We start from the raw sequence: 21,691 nt of genomic DNA, 5'->3' as shown, positions 1-21,691 counted from the left end.
TTTATTCGATTATTAAGATATAAAGATACATCTCTCGAAACACATAACTCATAGTTTTTCATTATTTAAATCATTTGATCCAGAGATACCTGTGTTACTTCTCAATTCGGAAATGATAACAATAATAAATTATATACCGGGAAAATATTTAAAATAATGTGAAATACAGTCACATCAAAAAAGAGACATTATTAAAAAATATAACTGCTGTCCGTAAATATCACATAATAAATTAAAATTTTCATTAGCTATTAGTTTGATTTCAAATAAATTGCGCAATATATATATTATAATAATAATATATATATATATATATATTATAATTATAATATTATTCGTAATTCATAAATATATATTAAAGCAATAGTTATGTTAAATATATATTAAAGCAATAATTATCCAACAAATGTGTGTGTGTGTGTGTGTATAATACTATTGCTTTAATATATATTTATAAATAATAAAAACTTAAGTAATATTTACAATAACTAATCTCGTAGACTATTGTAGGCAAAATTATAGTCAAAATTGTTTGTAGAAATTTTGTACGAGCCAAACATTAAAAATACGTTATATGTGTATTTATATGCGTCTTATAAATATGCATGAAGCTATTTCATCGATACGATTATAACTTTATTCGTTCATTGCGCTATTTATTATATAAGATTAATTGGCTTTACGATAATTATCATTTTTTTCCGAATCAAGCGCAGCAAAATTAAATATTCGCATAAAGTCAAGTATTAAAAATGAAATTTAAAACAAGAAAAATTGTTAATTTATTTCGTGGACTAGACTTCTGAATCTCGAGAATAATTGCGTCAATTTTATTCGAGCTAATAATAATCGAGAAATTATATCAAGACTGCATGAGAAAAATACTATTAGATTTTTTATTACAACTCTAGAGATATTTTAATTGAAAGCATATTTGGTATAAAAATTCAAGATAAGCTACTCGATAATGTCTCGACGATATGCCGTGAACATAATCGCACAGCCAATCGCTTTTTATGTATGCACTCACAATTAACATAGCAATGTTACCACATCGCTTGATCTCAATTTCCTCTCCATTCGGTGGGAAAATTATTGCAGAATAATCGATGCAAAAAATGCAAAAGATTTTAACTTTAATAAATTATTTTATTTCCAAAATTATTGATAAACTAAAAATTCGTAAACTAAAAAATAATTATTTGTTTAGATAAAATTATATAGAATTAATATATGATTTGCATATAATAATAAGAATTTCTGAATTTATAGGTTACTCTAAATTCTAGATTACTTTAAACTCTACTAAATCTCTCTCTCTCGACAGCAAAATTTTCGTGAAATAAGTTCATGTACGATAATTTTTTACTTTTTTCGAATACATAAAAAAAAATTGCAGGCATTTGATGAAGACTATGATTGTGTACATATGAGAATTATAATATATTACATATGTTATGTAATAATATGCATATCTTTTTATGGAAAAATAACAAATCTATATAAATAAATATCATTTTATTTTGTTTTTGGATAATCTTAACTTATTTTATAAATAAAAATATTAATTATTATATCTATTAGAAAATTATGCTAATATTATAACATAATAATAAATAACATATATATATATATATATATATATATGTATATATATATATATATATATATATATATGTATATATATATATATGTGTGTAATACAGTATACATTATATATTATATATATAATGATAGAATGGAATTCAATTTTAAACTATATACATCTTTAAATCATTTTCAGTTTGATAAGCTGTTTTGAAATTCATTTTCCATATTTCCCTGTAACAATCTTCTGATTAAATTGTTTAAACATAATACCACCTATATGCCACCAATTGGCGGGCATACAAGCACCTGGAAGCTAAAATAATTTCGCATAATGGTAAAAATGCAATACTGACACGTTCGTTAGCAGAATAAGTGATCCGTAGAACATGCAGCGTATCCTGCCGAACGAAAGACGAAACGCCTCTGTTTCGTGTATCCAATATGCAATTAGGTTGATAGAGGTGTAATTGAAGCAAGGGCCATATCAAACTCTGCCTACATTTATCCATGAACTATCTCGCATGTACATTGTTCTGCTCATTAGGCAACTAGATAATTTTTCAAAAATAGCTTCATTTCAGAGTTTTTAATTTTATTTAGTAGGAAATATATGTGATTTAATTTAAATATAATTATTTAAAGAAATAAATAAAAATTATTATACCCAAGCCAAGGTAGTTAAATCTTAGATTAATATCTGAATCTACAATATATGTATTTCTTAATAATATAAATTTATTACACAAATATATTTCTTTAATATATATAAATTTGGATTTAAAATCCTTTCTTAACTAAAAAAATATTAAATTAATCATTGCCAGAATATTTAATACATCTATCAAAGTAATGATAACTATTTCATTAGCAATATTAATTTATAAAAAGAAAAAATATTTGTGCCAATTTGCATGCTATTTTGAAATACTATCGATAAGCTAAAAGAAAAAATTCAACGTGTCTTAATAAGTAAAAATATACTTTAAAACGCCGTTAAAATTTTTTTTCATCAAATTAGATGACACTAAATTATACTTTATGCATCATATAAATCTCTAAATTCTATTTTTTTCTTTCTATTATATATATATATATATATATATATATATATATATATATATATATATACGTGTGTGTATATAATTTAATAATAATATAATTGTTTATATGATATTAATAGAGCATATTGATCGCGAGTGTTGATAAGAATCTGTATACGCAATTCTCATGTGAATACCTGCAGAAATTGCTTCACGGATTGCCAGACCTCCCATGCACGAGCAAATTAAGCGCGCACTGTGAACATGTCCTCTCTGCAGTGACGATTGGCGCGTAGTACAGCGTTAGGATTTCAAACAAGTTTACGGTTTAAGGTCACAATGGAAGTGTGGTTCAACAATCATGAAGGTGGGAATGGTCGGGGGATACATGAGAATATGAGTTCATTGTTGACTACGTAGGCTATATATGTGTATGTATAGAGACATATAAAGGGATTACACCTTATCCCTTCCAACACCATTGTTAGTATAATGTACGCCTATTATTGCATTCGCTTCCTCATAACATCGTGTGTACAAGAACGAAGAATACGTATCGTTCTTTTTATTGCATTCCTTTTGCCTAGTCTACGCCTGATGCGATACGAGCCCACGCGAGGCTGTCCGATATGATGCCAAGTACATCCTCTCGATGTCGTCCTCCTCTCGATTTCAACGCACCCTATTCGCTCGTTGGTTCGAATACACATCCCGCGAATAGAAAGAGGTCGCATTTTTCATCTCATCATTATTATTCAAGTTACTTGGCGTACAACATAATCAAACTTTGCTTGCAGTCCGGATTCGATATCGCGCATTGCTCGTAACTCTAACAGGCATTCAATCGAAAATATACCGAGTAACAGTGAAATAAGAGTAGATGGTTACAGAAGTCGCGGAGGTTTTGAGAAATTGTGATCTTGTAACGCGCGTCGACTATTATTCATCTTGACGAGTAATTCTTATCTCAATAGCATGAAGAAGCGCGACACGCTCTTTACCGAGAAACATATCGGGCGTTGTCATTCTCTCTATAATATTCTCGTTAGCCTTACAAAACTTTATAATTGGTTGCATAAAGTGTTATGAGAAATGTATTGTGTTGAATAACATTTGACGTTTTATTAAATGACTATCTTCCTAAACGTCATTACATTATGATGAAAGATGTAATATATACATCAGAGACTTTACAAAGAAAATTCATTTTTTTACAAAAAGTCTAGTTTTTTCTAAAATAACGGCTTATAAAAATTTAGGACTTTATAAAAAAGTTAATTATATAAAAAGTCTATAACATATATTAGATATCAATTTAATTATCATAATCAAATGTAATTTGAGCCAGATGATTATATATGAAATATAATAAGCATCACAAATATTCTCTGTAAATGTATAATTAAAACCAGATAACTATGCTTATCATATTTAACATAATCATCTGATTCTAATTATACATCGATTTTTATTTTTGTATATTATAATATATTTCTATTTCGGATTTTTATTATTTTTTAAAATTAAATATACTTTAATAAAATATACTGTAATGTAAAAAAAATAAGAATTTAATGTTTAATATATATGTAAATGTTAACATTATTTCGATGAAAAAATCTCCTTTCTTCTCCTTTTCGAAGAGATTCATATATCAAAACTATAATACCTATCAAAAATATAATACGAGTATAAATAATAATAATGATATATTATAGCATATATAATATATATTTTATATATAAATATTATATATATACACAAAATTTCTTGAAGGAAGTAAAATACACATTATATGTGTTGTGTACGCAGTCCGCTTCATTATTTTTGCAACTTAGATTATACACGTGGCTTATCTAGCGGACGACTTGGCCTCTTCTATTAAATAGCGGAACGATATGTCTAGATAGTAGTCTCGCCACCAGTTTCAAGATCGTGCAGCTTCGAGAATCCGCGATATCAGTTCTATGTGACTAGAATGAAGTTTGTTCAGGGTTTGCAGCAACGCCCGCGGCCAGTCGTGTTACGAGAAGCTTCCAAGACGGTTCGCGATACATCAGATGCCATAGCGGTATATATCGACGAATTCACCACGCTCGGAGGGTTCGAAATCGACAAATTTCGCCCGCGCCTGCCACCCCGTTTTACCATCACCGTCGCTCTGAGATTCACTTCCACGCGAGAGAGAAGCCCGAGCGGTACCTCTCGAAGAGCGAGTAAATCACAGCCGTACACAAACATGCCGCACATACTTCCAAAGTTAAGCTTACCGAACGGGGTTTCGACCGAGCCAGGGCGAAGGATGATGCCGACGGGTGGAAGCGTCGATGCGCGAACGAGAAGACAACGTGAAATTGGAAAATCCATTGTGTGTGTGTGTGTGTGCATGTATATGTAACACGCTTCTCCAGTTCGTTCGCACATATAAATACCTACACGTATATATATCCGCACATATCACATCTCTACATTCCAAGTTATATATTATACGCATGGATTCGTCATATAAATAAATATAAACGTGAACACATAAATATATACATAATTTGTAATATGTACATTATTCATACACATACATACAATTCTGTTACTTATTTACATAAGTATATATTTCCAATTTTCGTTTCAGAAATGAACATTTTATTAAGATAGAATAGGGGTAAATGTAAAAATAAGCTATGATTACTGAATTTTATATCATTGCTCTAAAAACGTTTATAAAATTTTGCGATTTAACAATCAGAAATAAATATTCTTCATATTTTTATTTTTAAGTTTAATTTAGTTATTAATATGTTCGAAGTTTAGTGGAAGGTCATTCGTCTTCATCGCGAGTATTATTTCAAGACACTATTTCGACGGCCAAGTATATCAAGATGATAGAAAGTTTCAAACCGAAAGCCATTAAGAAGTTAGCGAATCTTGATAAGGAATGTTTATATCCATAGTCGGTTCACTGCTTTTCCTCCCGTTATGTAAATTACTTTTAACTGATTTTTCGATAAACTCAAGAAGATGGTTGCTATACATTAATTTTGAACTTTTAGCGTCAAAAAATTGATTTGCCTCAACCACAGTTCTCGATAGAAAGTTATTTTTCTCATAACGCTGTATTAATATCTGCGCTATTTTTCTAGGATATATATAAGGAAAAAGATAAATACAATATATAACGTGGCTATATCGGTGGCTTCTCATGTGCAAACGTAAATAAACGACGCTTCGGCGACTTTACACCTTTTCTCTCGTCGAAAAGTTTTGGCGAAGAAGAAAAGGGCCGAGACGATGGCTTTGGAAGGATATCGCTCCGGTTTTCCCGTTTATTTCCTTGGGACAAATTCAACGGCGCGCGGGCGAGATATGCGGGTGGCCGTACGCAAAGCAACGCATATCCGCTTTTCCGCACCGCCGATTTATTCGTGTGGCTCAGCAGCAAAGCCACTTCGATCCACCCGACGGTAAAGACCTTGCTCGCCCATTCTCGTATTTGTAGGCATCTCCACGTCGTTCTGTACTCCGCGGACTTCCTATTCCCGTGCGACAATGCGTTACACAACCGACGCGTTACAAAGCAGACGAATACGGAAAATTCATATTTGCATGTACGTGCCACAACGAAAAAGAGGAGCTATTTATTTGCAACTTACATATGCAGGGATATCCTCGAAATCTTAACAATACTTCTTTAAAGTTTACACGAAACATTATTTTTAGAAGAGTGGCCGTACGAAGAGAGCAAAAAAGATAAATTGTTTCGCATAAATTGATTGTCAAAGTATTTTCAAATTGAGGAAAATTATAAATTATTATCGTAATTATATCATAATCAATGATTATTATGAAATAAACATTAAATTTAATAATTCTCTGCTTTATATATGTGACGATTGCAATTATCAATTTTTCAAACAGTTTGTATAATATTAAATATTAAACTAAAAAATTAATAATATTTTATAATAAGAAAAATGAAAAATAATAAACTTATAATATCGAAATATGTTTTATTTATGAATTTATTTATTTTATAATAGACACGCAAGCAATATATAAATATCGATATAATAAATTGATTCGTAATTAAGAGAATAGCATATTACGTAGTACCGTGAGAAATCGCATTTTATGCGAAAATAAGAGCAGATTCACTCGTACAATGAAAGATGGAGATAGATAGTTCGCTCATTATTGCCTAGAATTACTGAAACTCATTTTCTTCCAACAAGACAATGGTGTGATACGAAAACGCAAGAGGTTCCGATCTACAATGTAACAGTATGTGTAAGCGATTAAATTACAAATTCCAGGTAATCACTTTTATCATTAGAAGCATCCACACACATAGCAGGAAGTTGATTGCTACCGGCAATGTACAAGGCAAATTTCAATTGTACATTGAATAACGGGATTGTAGCGTCATGAAAATAAAAAATATAATACGAAAAAACTATCGTTAAATTATGCGTTCTCATAATCAACCAAATTAACCAAAAAGAATATTTTCTTTACAATGCGTTTTAATAGAAGGTGTATATTCATATTCGATTTTTAAATTTTTGTATTTAAATCTCAGCACACTTGAAGGCTCAAAGCGCTAATTAAACTGACTTGAGCTTTGTAGAATATTTAATTGCTACAGAATACCCCTTCAAATTATGTGATCAACCAAAGATGTTCCAAAAGATTTTTATTAATCTTAGTTTCTATTTAAATATTTCGGTAATTCGAAAATGTGATCGTATAGTCTATTATAGTCTATTAGCTTTAATTTATAAATCATGCTATATATTAATGGCAGCAAAATTTTACAAACACAGTAGTGTATTATTGATCGCAAAGTACAAATATTTTTGCATTACTTTCATATTGCAAATCAATCATTCATCGTATAATCAAGTATATTAATTTAAACATTTTAACGCGCTGAATAAAACATTCTTGACTCAGTTGCATTTTTAATTCATCTACAACAATTAAATTAATGCAACAATTACACCCAACATTTGCATACTATTAATCAGAAGAAATCGTTTTATCAGGCAACATTACTTAATTTTGTTTTAATAATATTAATCTTTCCCCTAACTTTCATACTATAATTAATTATTGATATTTTATTTATTTTAATAGAGATTGTTCCAAAGTAACAAATCGCTTCATTTATGTTTTCAGTTATTGTAACTACAAATTAATCATCAATTGTATCATAATTCAATATCTCATAAATTTAAACAGAATAGAGAGAGAATAAAAATTTGTCTATAAAAAATATAAATTCTGTGATATTTTTAATTTCTTTTCTATATATTAATCTTATTCTTAAAATAATTATATTGTATAAATAAACTTAATTTCTTTTGAAAGCGGCGTTATAAAGAGAAATTGAAGTAAACAAATTGGAAAAAACAAGAGTACAGAAAATTCTTGCATGAAAATTCTTGCAAGAAAATTCTTTAAGCGGCAGCATACGCAGTAAACCCATTTTTGTTTAAACGAAAAAAATTGTATGTAATTTTACTTGCAGTATATAGCAAAATAAATTAGATTTTTCCTCATATTATAATTCATGTCCAATAGATTATATTCATAATTATTTCGTTTTTATTTTATGAATTAAAAATACATACACATAAACTAATTTAAAAATGCTCTATTATAAATAAACTCTCTCTCTCTTTTTCTCTATAATAGTTAATTAAATTTTGAAAAGATTAATTAATAAAATTTTGAAAAGAAATAATTTTTTGAAATAATGTATTTTCAAAAAGCTATAAAGAGTTACAATATCAAAATGACGAAGGTGTTAAATTATACTTCTCTTTTTATCAAAGAATCATTTAAAATAAATATTTTTGCTAATAAAAATATAGCAATATAATTGAGCTTTTTATGTAGTCTAAAGGCGACTAATTAAAAATATATTGAAAATAAACACTTTTTAAAAATTTATTTTTTCAGAAATATCGTTTTTTTTTTTCGAGTAAACAACGAAATTATTTAATTGCTTAACACACAAAGATATAGATACATAAATCTGAAAAAAATAGCTTTACTTTAAAGAATTGTTAAAAATAATTTCAAAACTAATAAGAAATCTTTTTTGAAATTTATAAAAATAAGATACGCGATACACATATGATTTTATCCTAAGCATTATAATTTAATTATTTGACTATTTTCGGAGATAACAATCAAAGTAAAAATTCAATATAACAATTTTTGCAAACATAAATAAGAATCTACTTAATGTATTAAATATTGCACAATTCCTATTAATATTTGAATTACATAATTTTATTGCACAATTTTATTTATTTCATAATTTTTTTCCATAGATTTTTTTTTATTAATTTTAAAAAGAAAGAAATATTTGGATAGAATTCCATGTGATTTATATTTTTATATTAAATTAAATTTAAATTTAAATTTTAAGTTTAAGATATTTAAATTTACATATAAGTCTTGTTCTCTTTCTTAGAAATAAAATTTATTTAATATATAAAGAATATAAGCTCAAACTCCCAAAATCATGATAAGATATATTTACAAAAATGAAAATAAACATTAGAAAACGAAATATTCCTCAGAAGTGATGTAACTATCTTCAAATAAGCGTATCAATCTAAGAAATGAAGAGGTCGAGCAAAGGTCTTTTAAGTCCACAAGACAATGTTCGTATATCATACACAGAGAAATGTCTAGAGATGATGCATTATTAATTATAAAGTTTCTACGAGTGTCATAAAATAATACAAAAGAGTATTTCAATAGTTCTCTTTTTGCTACTTTATTTGCTTCTTTATGATCATAATCGATCGTTGTATTAGTTTAAAAAGTTCGAAGACACCTCCAGTTCTTGCGATATTAAATAAATTGAATTAGTGATTTCCATTAAAAATTAAAGTCATATTAGCGCGATGTTCTATACAACTGATACTTATGTCGAAACGTTTCTATTTTTTTGAAAAAGATTGCCTTATATATCGCCCGCTGATTAATAACGGATTGTATATAACAGAATTGTGATGAGCCAGCAATTCATGTGGCTTTGAAGATGAATATATAACGTTTTACATAATGAAATTTTATATTGTCTTAAAAGAACAAAGTTTATCTGAGAAAAGAGCGTTTAGATGTGTAATATCTTGAGATATAATCATAATTTTTTACATATTCTTATTATATAATCTAGTATAACTGACTAATTTGTTAAGTCTTGTAGATTGATATCTTGATACAAGATAAAATATCTGCATTAAATATTAACAGATTCATTAGTACGATTCTAGATTCATTGTGTATTCTACGGTTTCGTGAGTAATGAAAGAAATTTTTCGCCGTGAAATTGAGCTCATATAAATTCTAGAATATGGCGCCAGCTTGTTAAGTAAGTTCTAAAAAAAGATGGAAAAAGAGGTGTCTGTGCAGCTTTCATTCATCTAATACGCGAATCGATCGGTGAGAACTCGTACAGAGTAAAAGGTTTTTGCAACGTGTATTTTCAATATCTCTTTTTACTTTCCCTGCTTTCATGAAACAATAAAAGCTTCTATAGCTGACGTTCTCTTGCGAGGATGGGTTTTTCATTTAGTTGAGTTTCGAAGGAAGAAAGGGATCTCATTTCAGTGCACGGACTCTTTACGCCTTTGGCTGTTCCGGCCTCATGTCTGTAAGATATCTAGCTGTGGATATGCATAATGCGCAAAAGGCTTCTCGAATCTCACACTTCAACTTGTAATTAATTACGCCACAATTAAAAGTTTATAATTATGTCATGAATTCAAATCCGTATATTATATATGTATATATATTTTGAAATAAATGCGATCGCGCAAATTATAATATAATTACATTTTTATTTTTAACGATAATTGGCGAGTGATAATATTTAACTATAATGTTTAATTTAACTTATAATGTATAAGCTGTTCACATTCTTGTGTTAATATTACTATCATATACCTATATATTTTAGCTGATAAAATATATATGTATAAAAAAATAATATCCTATTAAATTTAAAAATGGTTTTGATATATATATGATACTTTTTTTATTATAATGAGTAGTAATAATTATGAATTATTTTAAATCCTTTATGGAATAAACACATTGATTTCGAAATCGATTGTTTTAATATAATTTTGAAATACGCAAACGTCATATACTATATATGAGTATTAATTGCTGTATTATGATTTTTCTTCGTCGCAAAAACCGACTAACGTCATCGATTTTGAAATCAACTGCTTGAAACAATTTTAGTACACATTTTTGAACCAAATGCCGTTTTCCATAAATGTTATTACTAATACTACGATATGTGATAAACATATATTCTGCTCTATATATTAATTATAACAGCTCTTATTAGCTGATTAACTCAATGTTCAAACTGTTACTTGCTTCACATTCGATTATAGAATATTCGATACATGTGATTCGCTATGCTTCGCCGCAGTTTGTATTTCTGCTTGGTGTCACGACAATTCATAAAGGAAGATTAAAAAAAAACAAAAAAATTGCAAAGGATGCTTTCGAATCTGCTTGAATATGCATTCGTGGGCTTTATTATTCTCGCGATAATTTAAGACTAGCCTGATATATTCGTAGAGCGAGTTTATGCGATGCCATTGTCTCGGCGCTGCCGTTATTTATGGGAAGATTTCGTCTTCCAAAAACGGAAGGCCCGCAGCACGGTAAGCCGCGATGCGAATAACAATCGCGCTCTCCTAGCGAGGAGCGGTAATTAAGGATTAGCGAGGTGATTAGTGAACGCCTGGTATTTAAATCTCGATGCAGCGATCTGTGAGCGCGCCGTTGCATCCGCGCGCATTGAGACCAAACAACTGATTATACATAGCCCAACGGTGAAACTTGGTGGAGCAGACGTTCCAATTACCGCTTCTAATTACGCATCGCTCTTCTAATACGTCGGCCAAGTTCAAAACTGTGAGGTGATTAGTGATAAAGAGGCGCGCGTCTCTGTAAGTGAAAAACTTTCGCTTTGCTGAGGCGGAGATGTTCTGTCAGAGGGAATGAGAACATGCCTACTAATGATGCCAATTATATTACGGTTATTAAAAGCAATTGCACGCGAGAAGGAGCGACACAGAAAATTGCTTTCGCTATTTTTCGCCACCGTAATGACGATATTAATTTTTTTTCCATATGTCACATTAATCTCATGCTTATTAGAGCAATCAATACACGTGCATTTACGACCGTTACATTTGACATCAAGGAAGTTATTCAGATACGGTTATTAAAATGTATTTTACGATCGAAACGCGTCACATCTCTTCCCTCCCTTCCTCCTTCCCCTCACCACCCAATTTCCTGATTAATTACTTTTCGTATTAATTATCGTTTAATTACTTTATCAGCACAATGAGTACCGGCAGATCAAGTCATAAATAATTAATTAGAAGAGGATCCACCAAAAAACTGTTAATTAATGACTAAACTTTCGCGTTAGTCCGCTATTGCGAGTCCACGGCACGCTCGCTGGTAGCTGATCTCACAAACTTGTGCGCTGTGTGAAATATATAATCTTCTCGGGTTAGATTTTTCTTCGTTTAAGCCAGAACAATAACGGAGATCTTTCGCAATGTCGCCGATAAGAATTGAAAATTTGCTATAACGACGTAACATACTTTTGCAAGCATTTCTGTATAACGTTTTTTTCAATCATAACATCTTCCTAACATATTTGATATTTTACACCACTAAAAGCCTGCAGCACTTATGTTTTCTGCATGTATATTAATTAAATTATAATAGACTAGTAAATAAAAAAATCAACAAATCTTATATATATATATATATATATATATATATATATATATATATATTTTTTTTTTTTTTTCATACTTATATATATTCTCGACTAAAATTATTTTTTTAAGTTATATAAATAAATTATTTGTTAATCTTGCAAATCTTTATTTTAAAGTAAGTATTTTAAATAAGTACTTTTTACTTTAGAATATTTTTTTTTTTTTTTTTTTTAATTTTATTTTTAATTAATATTTTTATTTGAGCGAATCAATTTTGATAATAAAAATTTTGATTTTAAAAAGATTTTGTTATAATAACGACTTACTTAAAACTCAATGATCTTTCAAATTTTCGATTAATAATGCATGACAGGAGAATGCATAAAGTACACTGAAATAGTAATAAGTTTCAAACTCGATCTAAGCAAGTACGCAATGAATGCTTAAAAGTCGACAGCCGTGATGTTATTTTTCGCGATCTTTACCAGCGTTTTCTGGCAAAATGCCCTTTCGCCAGTTTGCCAGTTGTAATCCTCAGAGTGAACAACGTTGACAGTGGCGGGATTACATGGAAAGTTTAAGCACTTGTTCGTTTAAGTTATTATAAGATAAGCATCGCGTAACTTATTTTTTTTAGAAATAAAATAGAAGTAGCCTTTAGTGCGCCTAACTTTACTTTTGGAGTATGTAGTTGATTTCGTATAATTTGTCTTATTTAATTCGCATTTTTAAAATACAACTTTTCGACATAATAACTATAAATTTATGTAACGAATATAATCTGTTAATATATTTCGAGCATATAATTCAGAAAGTAATCAATAGACGAGCTATAAATAACGATAACTATTGTCTTATTATGTCATCATGCAAAATGAGTAAATTGTTAATTAACTAGCAATATATTTCTCTTCTTATTACAGAATAATTGTGATAAAAAAAACATTCTGTCTCAGATCATATATTTTAGTAATAGATTTTGATGTTATCATTAAATAATTGAAGCTACATAAAAATCAAAGATGTGAAGAGGATTAAAATTCCTCTGTAATATTTATTCTGAACACATAACACATATTTATAATTAAGTTTCTGTTTATTAGTGAAAAAAATAACTATACCACCGAGATATGACAGAATATTGTCGTCTGAATTGGATTGACTTCTCTTCACTGGATTATTTTTCGAGCAATTTATGACAAAGAATGCGTATTTGATAATAAATGTCATTGACTTCAATTGAAATTCTAAAGAAGAGTTAAGCATTCAATGTTGTATAGAATATATATAATAGCTATATGAAAAATTATGACCTTTAAAAAAAAAGTGTGACAGGTATCCATTTATATTTAAACAAGATCTAAGTGATAAGTTTGTGTGTGTGTGCGTGTGTGTGTGTATGTGTGTAATTAATTTTAATGACAGATATTTTGACTGATTTACATTTGAGATTTTTCTTAATAAATACATTAAAATATTAGCAGTGTTCAAATCTTATACAATTAAATTAAATTCATTTTTTGCGAATATAAAGATTTAAGAAAGAAAGAGAGAAAGAAAGAAAGAAAGAGATTAAATAAGTAGAACAAAAATTATTGTCCTTTATTTATTTTAATTTTAATTTTCAGATTTTTCTTTTTAAAAAATATTCTAAATATTTATTTTTCTATTTATACAATATTTAAGATATTTTTTGATTAATTAGTGAAAAAAGTAATTATATCCGAAATATAAAGATATTTAATTTTAAAAATTAAGCAATTGAGAAATGCAAGTTTATCGAAATACCTGTTAATAAAACATTTGTTCACGTTCGTGTATATACCCTGTACATATATGCCTGGAAATATGTTATATGTTTTCATAAAATTACTGAAACTTTTACGCATAAGTTAAAATGTATATGATAATATCAAACAAATTTATATTTGATGATTTCTTTACTTTTTTATATAGTTTTTATACAACATACTCTGCGTATAACTATTAACAGTCATCTTATTAAACATCAAAATAAAATAGTTACAGAATGTATTATAATAAATACGTAAGAGAATTTTTAGATGATAAGGAAAATTACAGAGAAAGAGAGAGAGAGAGAGAAATAATTACTTTAAAATAGTTACTCAATATATATCCGCACAATTTTTAATATTTAAATAATTAATTGAAACAATCGCAATCTGTTTCCTATTATTTCTAGGCGTTCGTGGACTACGTAATATATCGATCGACATTCCATTGGCAGTGGCAGCTGGTACAACAGTCAACATGTCCTGCAGATACGATCTACAATCGGACACTCTTTACACTGTCAAATGGTATAAAGGCTCAGAATTTTTTCGTTATGTTCCCAAGGAGATGCCACCGATTGCAGTATTTGGAGAACTTGGAGCAAAAGTTATAGTAAGTAATTATTGTTAAATAATTACCGTAATAAGTAATTAATATTAAATAAAAGATTTCAATAGACAGATTTGTAAAATTTTATATCATTTTATATCATTTTATCTAAAAAATAGATAAATCTTTTTCAAATAAATACTTATTGATATTTAATTAATAATATGTCGATCAATCTAAATTTCAGACACTTTTCAAAAATTTTGTAATTATAAAGTTTTTATAAATTATTTTACAGAACTATAACAATTATATATAATATAAATATATTTTTTAATCATTTTAAAAATTAATAGTTTTTGTCTGCATGCAATATATATTCAATTCTTTTCTTTCTATGTTCATTCATAATAAAATTGATAAAATAGGATCATTTCTGTAAATCGCTTCATGTTTTGACTATTTTCTAATTAGAATCATGTTCTTAATTTCACTAGTTTGGCACATGCAATCGGATTATTTTAACTGCAAACTTCATTATAATACGTTGTATCTATTAAAAGTTGGCTCTTATTTGTTAGCGAATTAAGTTTCTGACATGTCAATTTTAAAGTCGTGCAAAAGATAATCTAAAACTCATATTTAAATTCAAACTAGTTTCAAAATTTGCTAACAATTTATTTTCCCTTACATATATCTTTGTGCAAGCTGTCTTATTAATTTATTTTTATTTATTTTATATTTTTATGTTTTATATTTTATGTTTTATCATATTAGAATTAATATTTATTATAATATTTTCTTAAATGGAACAGAATAAAAAATATTTTATTTGTGGGAAAAAATTTATTTCTAATTATTTATAATTTAAAAAATATATTGATATCTTTACATTTTTATTCTATAAAAATCAATTCCAAATTAATAAAAAAAATGCACTTTTAAATTTCACGTTCTAATATCAGAGATATTTTATGTAACATATAATTATAAAATTTATAAATTTATTCTTATCATATTCTTGCGTCACGTTTTTAATTTAAAAATGTTGTTTCAACATATTTTAAACGGTAAAACAACAATTCCCCTTTGCCCTCAATATCGGTGAAACGAAATGGCATTCACGTCATAACATGCGCAAAACGTATGGCAGATTGCGTTCTATATATATATGCAGACGAATATTTGCAGCGCATATCTGGCATGCATGAAAAAGAAATAGTCATTGCTTGGCGGAAATTTGAAAGTCTATATAAAAATATATAAACCCACAATTAAAAAAGGAACGTATATTGTATATATATGTTCAATTATCAAAATTTTATATTTCGTTAGATGTTCTCTCCCCAATCGCGTAGAAAAACATAAGCTGATATTTTTATTTAATAAAGCATTATAAATTTATCTATAATTAATTGTTTAAACATTTTATTGTGCTTAAAAATATTTTAAGATACAACAAATGATATTTTTATATAATAAAATAATGAGTTTTTAGTGCATAGTGATATTGGCGAATCGCAGAGCCATTTGTTTTTCCTTCCTAACATGTTTTAATGTTTCACTGTTCAATATTTGAAATCCGTTAGCGCGATGATTTATTCCGGAAGAAAACGCACTACATCCTTTTTCCGTATAGCTTTGCTATCGCAACAAGCAAATATGAAATACATTTATTTCTTGTAGGTACTATGAGCAAATATACTTCCGAAATTCACATTTCACATTCAGAATAGAAAAATTATATTTTTAAAATAAAAACATTTATGTGTGATATTTCGTTTCGACTTGGATCGTTGTAATTTGTGATAGAAATTAATTCGATAAAATAGGCACAGCAAATATGTTACATCATATGTTATTACATCAAAGAAGCATGCCGTGTAGTACCAATTAAATTAAATTATTATATACTTGAAATAACAATTTGTGTGTAATGTCACATTGCTCATTCGACGACGGAAATTATGATCGATGTCCGTTTTGCGCTTTAATAATTTACACGAGGCATATTAGCATACATTTGCGCAAAATATATTTTTACGATGTAGCTTTCTAATGTACGTTAGAAATATAGAAACACCATAATGCATATATGCATATATGTAATTATATGCATATTATACTGATGTAGATAATAACTCTAATATTTAACAAAAAGCGAATATAAATTAAGAGAACAAAATTTTGTCAATGACGTTTTTAATCTTAAGTTTTATCGCGCGTGATTTGCTTTTATCAAAATTTCGTTAGCTAATTAATAATTTAGTAATTTAATCATTTAAATCAAAGTAATCGCTTTCTCACGTTTTAACTTGTTATTAGAAATGAGAATTATATAGTATATACGAATGGAACAATACATTCACATTTTGCCTTGCAATCTAGGGGGTATAAAATGTCAATCAACCATTATCATTGCGTTTTGGATGTAACAATATCGTATACATAGATGCATACAAAGCTCGCGTGATAAATCAAACATGATAAATTTCAATATTATTTTGAAAACGGGTCGGTTACGTGCTCTGGTTTCTGAATGATCCCTTTACCTCGCTTTTATTAATGCAAAAGATATTACTTCCGCTAACCAACACTGTTTGCTACAGCAAAGCTTAGTAATCTGCATTTCATTACCGCGCATTTGTATAAAAAAGTTATATGAAAGTTCATCCTTATAATGCTAAATAGAAAATTCAATAATTTATATAGTAATAATAACACATTACAATTTATATACATACATACATAATACACACACACATACATTACATATATATATATATATATATATATATATATATATATATATGCATGAAATTTATAGCAAGTTGAAATTTTTTTTAATGAAATTATTTTACAAATTTTCCCAAAAGAAATATCTTTATTTTAATATGGCATTTCAAAGCAATATTAAATTTATTACAACATGACGAATTTATTACAATTTTGGTATTTCGTCACAATTGATTACAAGCCATTATTTCTTTAGAGAAAGAAACGAGAACAGAAGAATTCAATTCGTGCACTATGCGATATTTTGAACTATGTACATACTTGTATGTATGCGTCGTGAGCGAAAAAAAACAGTAGTGCTGGCAGAATTAATGTTTTCGGAACGAATTAAAAAAGCTGTTAAAAGAGAGCTTTAGCCAAGCTAAACTAAAGCACAGTTAACAGCTTTATTCAATCCAAATTAAAGCAAAAGTAAAGCATTTACACAGTCTCTCAAAATATTCTAGCTTTAATTCCAGCTTACTATTGCAACTTTAATGTAATTTTCTTTTGTTTTAACATCAAGAAAAATGATTATGCAGCTTTTATTAAATTTTTAATTTGTAAAAATATAATAAACTTCTCTTTCTCTCTTCATAACTTATTATTAAAAAAAACATATATATTTTTAATTAGTTTGATTATAGCATTTTCATTACAAGAAATTTGTTTTCATTTTTAAAACATTTTTAATGCACAATTAAATAATGCGATCGATTGTGGAGATTTTTCTGTACCCTTTAACGCGACATTTAAAGCAATTTAAACAATAAATTTATCGCGCACGCGGAAAATTGTGCAAGTATATGTAGAAATCCAATTTATTACACAATAATCGAGCTACACAAGACATACATGCATGTAGCCATCGCAGATAAAAATAACGGTTGAAAAATCAATGTTTTTGAGGCCCAATTGAAAGAGAGAAAGGAAAAAAAACAACTAAATCTTTTGTGCGGCCACGCGGTTTCCGCGATAGCCGGCGCAAGCTCGGTCAACGAAGCGTTTTCGTGCACGCAATGGTTTCCCAATTAGATTTTACCGGCGGAAAGTACAGACAACACTTTGGCCAATAAATTGCAATGCACTCCCCGCGGGGGACAGAAATATAGCGCGAGAATTGTGGCTGCGCGACCGCGGATGCGAGGGGATTACGAATATAAAACAGAAGGGAAGCGCGGCAGGAGAACAGTACATAGAAATAGGCACAGAGAATACCGTTTCGTATTTCGCGAGAGAGTAACAATATTAATTTCGCCGACCGAGTTCGATAAATTCATGCGTGAGCGTATCAGACCGAGCATTGTTGAATCGCTATATTATGTAATCCGGGCGTAGAGTAAAACGATACCGCCGTTGTTGCCTTTATACGCATGAGCGTGCCAGTTGATCTCCGATCGGGATATGTCCGGTCGTTATTCTGATTTTCAAGATAAACACGTAGCGAATATGCAAAAAGATCGATTATTTCATTAAGTGATAACTATTGTGTATAAATGACTCTTGAATGAATGTAACGAAATAAAAATATTATAATTAACTAGTCTTTTTCCTCTTGAATATCATTTAAATCAATCAATATAATATAAAGATCCATATACCGTACAATATACCGTACAAAAAATAAAAAATAACTCATTAAGTAATTCACTCACTGATATGATACGTAGCAGCGTAATGTAATGACACGTTAACCTGCAAAATATAAATATATAATTCACAAATTAAAGAATAAATATATACACATAATTTTAATTATAATATAAATTAATATAAATATATAACTCAAATTATAAATATTAAATACATAAATATATAATTCAATTAATATAAATATAAATATATATATATATATATATATATATATATATATATAATTCAAATTAAAATAGCATAAAATATAATAATAATATTAAGAAAATAATTATTACGATACAATAATTTTTTCATTTTTCTTATAAATAAATATTTAATAATATATAAATAATAATATGCAATTTCCGTAAAAGTTTTTTTTTACCTTAAAAGCATAAATACGTTTACAAAAAATTGACAAATTGAAAAATTGAATTATTTTGAGATATATAATCAAATGTGTCTGTCAAAGGAATATGCGGTGATATTGATTTCGCGCAAACATATAATAAATAATAAATAAACAATAAATTACCTCGTGATTGCCGTCGCCCGATCTTTCCCTGGCGTCCTTCTTCTTCTTCCTTGTTTTTCTATTGCTGCTGCTTTGTGGCACTGCCGTAACAGTCTCCCGCGAAAATAAGGTTAATCATGGTCGCGCGCGCACTAATTACCAAAACACAACGCTAGCGCGGCACTTTGCACTCTCGACGTCACTCGCACACACACGTATATACATGTATATACGCGTATGTATACATAGATGCACGCAACGCGCGTACTTTATTACGTATGAAGGAATAATGTGAAAAAAATGCGATCGTATGAAACTCTACTCGCGACTTTTATATTTAGCGTGATAGACGAATTTGAGAGGATCTAGAGAGAATGGAGGAAAATCACACGGGAAAACTTTACGCGCCATTTGTCGCGGCGACGTGTTGCTCCTACCTGCACTTTTCCGTACTTTGAGTAATCTTATCCCATTGTGTATTTTTCGCGTTTTAAATAACAAATATCACCCGCTCGTGTTTTCGCGTTAGGCAATTCCTATCTCGTGTAATCTGAAAATAAATACATACACACACGAGTTAAAAATCAATATAACCTCGAATCGCGTCGCTTTGCTGACTGCTAGCGATCGATTTCGATGGAATAAATCTCACGAAATACGTTTTAATAAATCATCAATGTATACGACAATCGAAGTTATAACACAGAATTATAACAGGTATCAAAACAAAAAGACTGCTAACGTTGTACTTACTAATTAAATACTTTGCGACGTCGCTTGACTCGAAGTTGAACCGTTCTGTATATCCGGCATTCCGTTAATGATCGAAAACTTCGAGAACATGCCGCCAACTTCACTTTGATACCGCGCGAGTCAAGTTAGTATAATTGTTATTAAAACGCGGTAAAATTGAAAATACATTGACGTCAAATTTATATTACATGTGTGTTTTGAATATATAAATATATAAATATATATATGATTAAAATTATAAATGGACATTCATATTATTAATAAATGTTTTTTTATAAATCGCTTATCTAATTTAAATTATAATATATATAATATATATATAATTATAATAAGAACAAGTTTTATATATATATATATATATATATATATATATATATATATAAAACTTGTTCTTATTATAATTATATATATATAACTATATATATATATATATATATATATATATATATATATAGTTATACTATATATATATATATATATATATATATATAGTATAACTATATATATAGTATAACTATATATAAGTATAACTATATATAGTATAACTATATATATATATATATATATATATATATATATAAGTTTTGTATATATATATATATATATATATATGAAACTTGATGATTTATAAAAAAACATTTATTAATAATATGAATGTGTGTGTATATTACTTTTCCCCCAATTTAGAAATAACGAACAAGTTAGAAGAGAGAGGATGAAAAGTTTAAAGTGTGATACGATATGAAAAAGGTAATTTGTTATTCATCATCTCTATTCCTGCCTCGTAAATAGACATCGTTTACGAATCATTAATTGCGCTGGATTAATTGCGCGGACTAATAATCGTTAATTGTTAAAGAATAATTACGTTCGATGTCTCTTCATTCTTATTGCGATTGTATCTCGAACAGCAATGACACATTTGCCTGTTTCGAGCCTCGTCATGTAATTGGCAACAAAGTTACAATATGTAAACAACAGATCGTTATATATGAAAACTGAGCGCTGAATGCTATAAATACATAAATCTAAAATTTATGTAATACGTAAAAGTACTCTATGTAATACGCGTTTTGAATATATAAATTTTGCAAGCACACATAATTAATAAACACACATTATTAATAAATAGTTTTTCATAAATTACTTAATCCGATGTAATATATATGTATATATACATATAATATATATTATTTCTTTCAGTTTAGAAATAATAATTTTATCAGATAATATACATAATACGTTTTAAATATAAATATATA

General features: G+C 28.1%; 1 protein-coding gene across 1 annotated transcript in view; it reads left to right on the top strand.

The window, feature by feature from the left end:
• Positions 1 to 21,691, top strand: part of LOC105256675 — a 57,648-nt gene that overhangs the window by 26,046 nt on the left and 9,911 nt on the right. Inside the window, exon 2 of the mRNA XM_011266806.3 lies at positions 14,613 to 14,815. Within this exon, the coding sequence (XP_011265108.1) occupies positions 14,613 to 14,815 (203 nt within the window). The remainder of the gene's footprint in view (positions 1 to 14,612; positions 14,816 to 21,691) is intronic.

This window comes from Camponotus floridanus, unplaced genomic scaffold (assembly GCF_003227725.1).
Source record: "Camponotus floridanus strain SB8 unplaced genomic scaffold, Cflo_v7.5 scaffold81, whole genome shotgun sequence".
Lineage (NCBI taxonomy): Eukaryota > Metazoa > Arthropoda > Insecta > Hymenoptera > Formicidae > Camponotus > Camponotus floridanus.
This window is presented reverse-complemented; position numbering and strand designations above follow the sequence as displayed.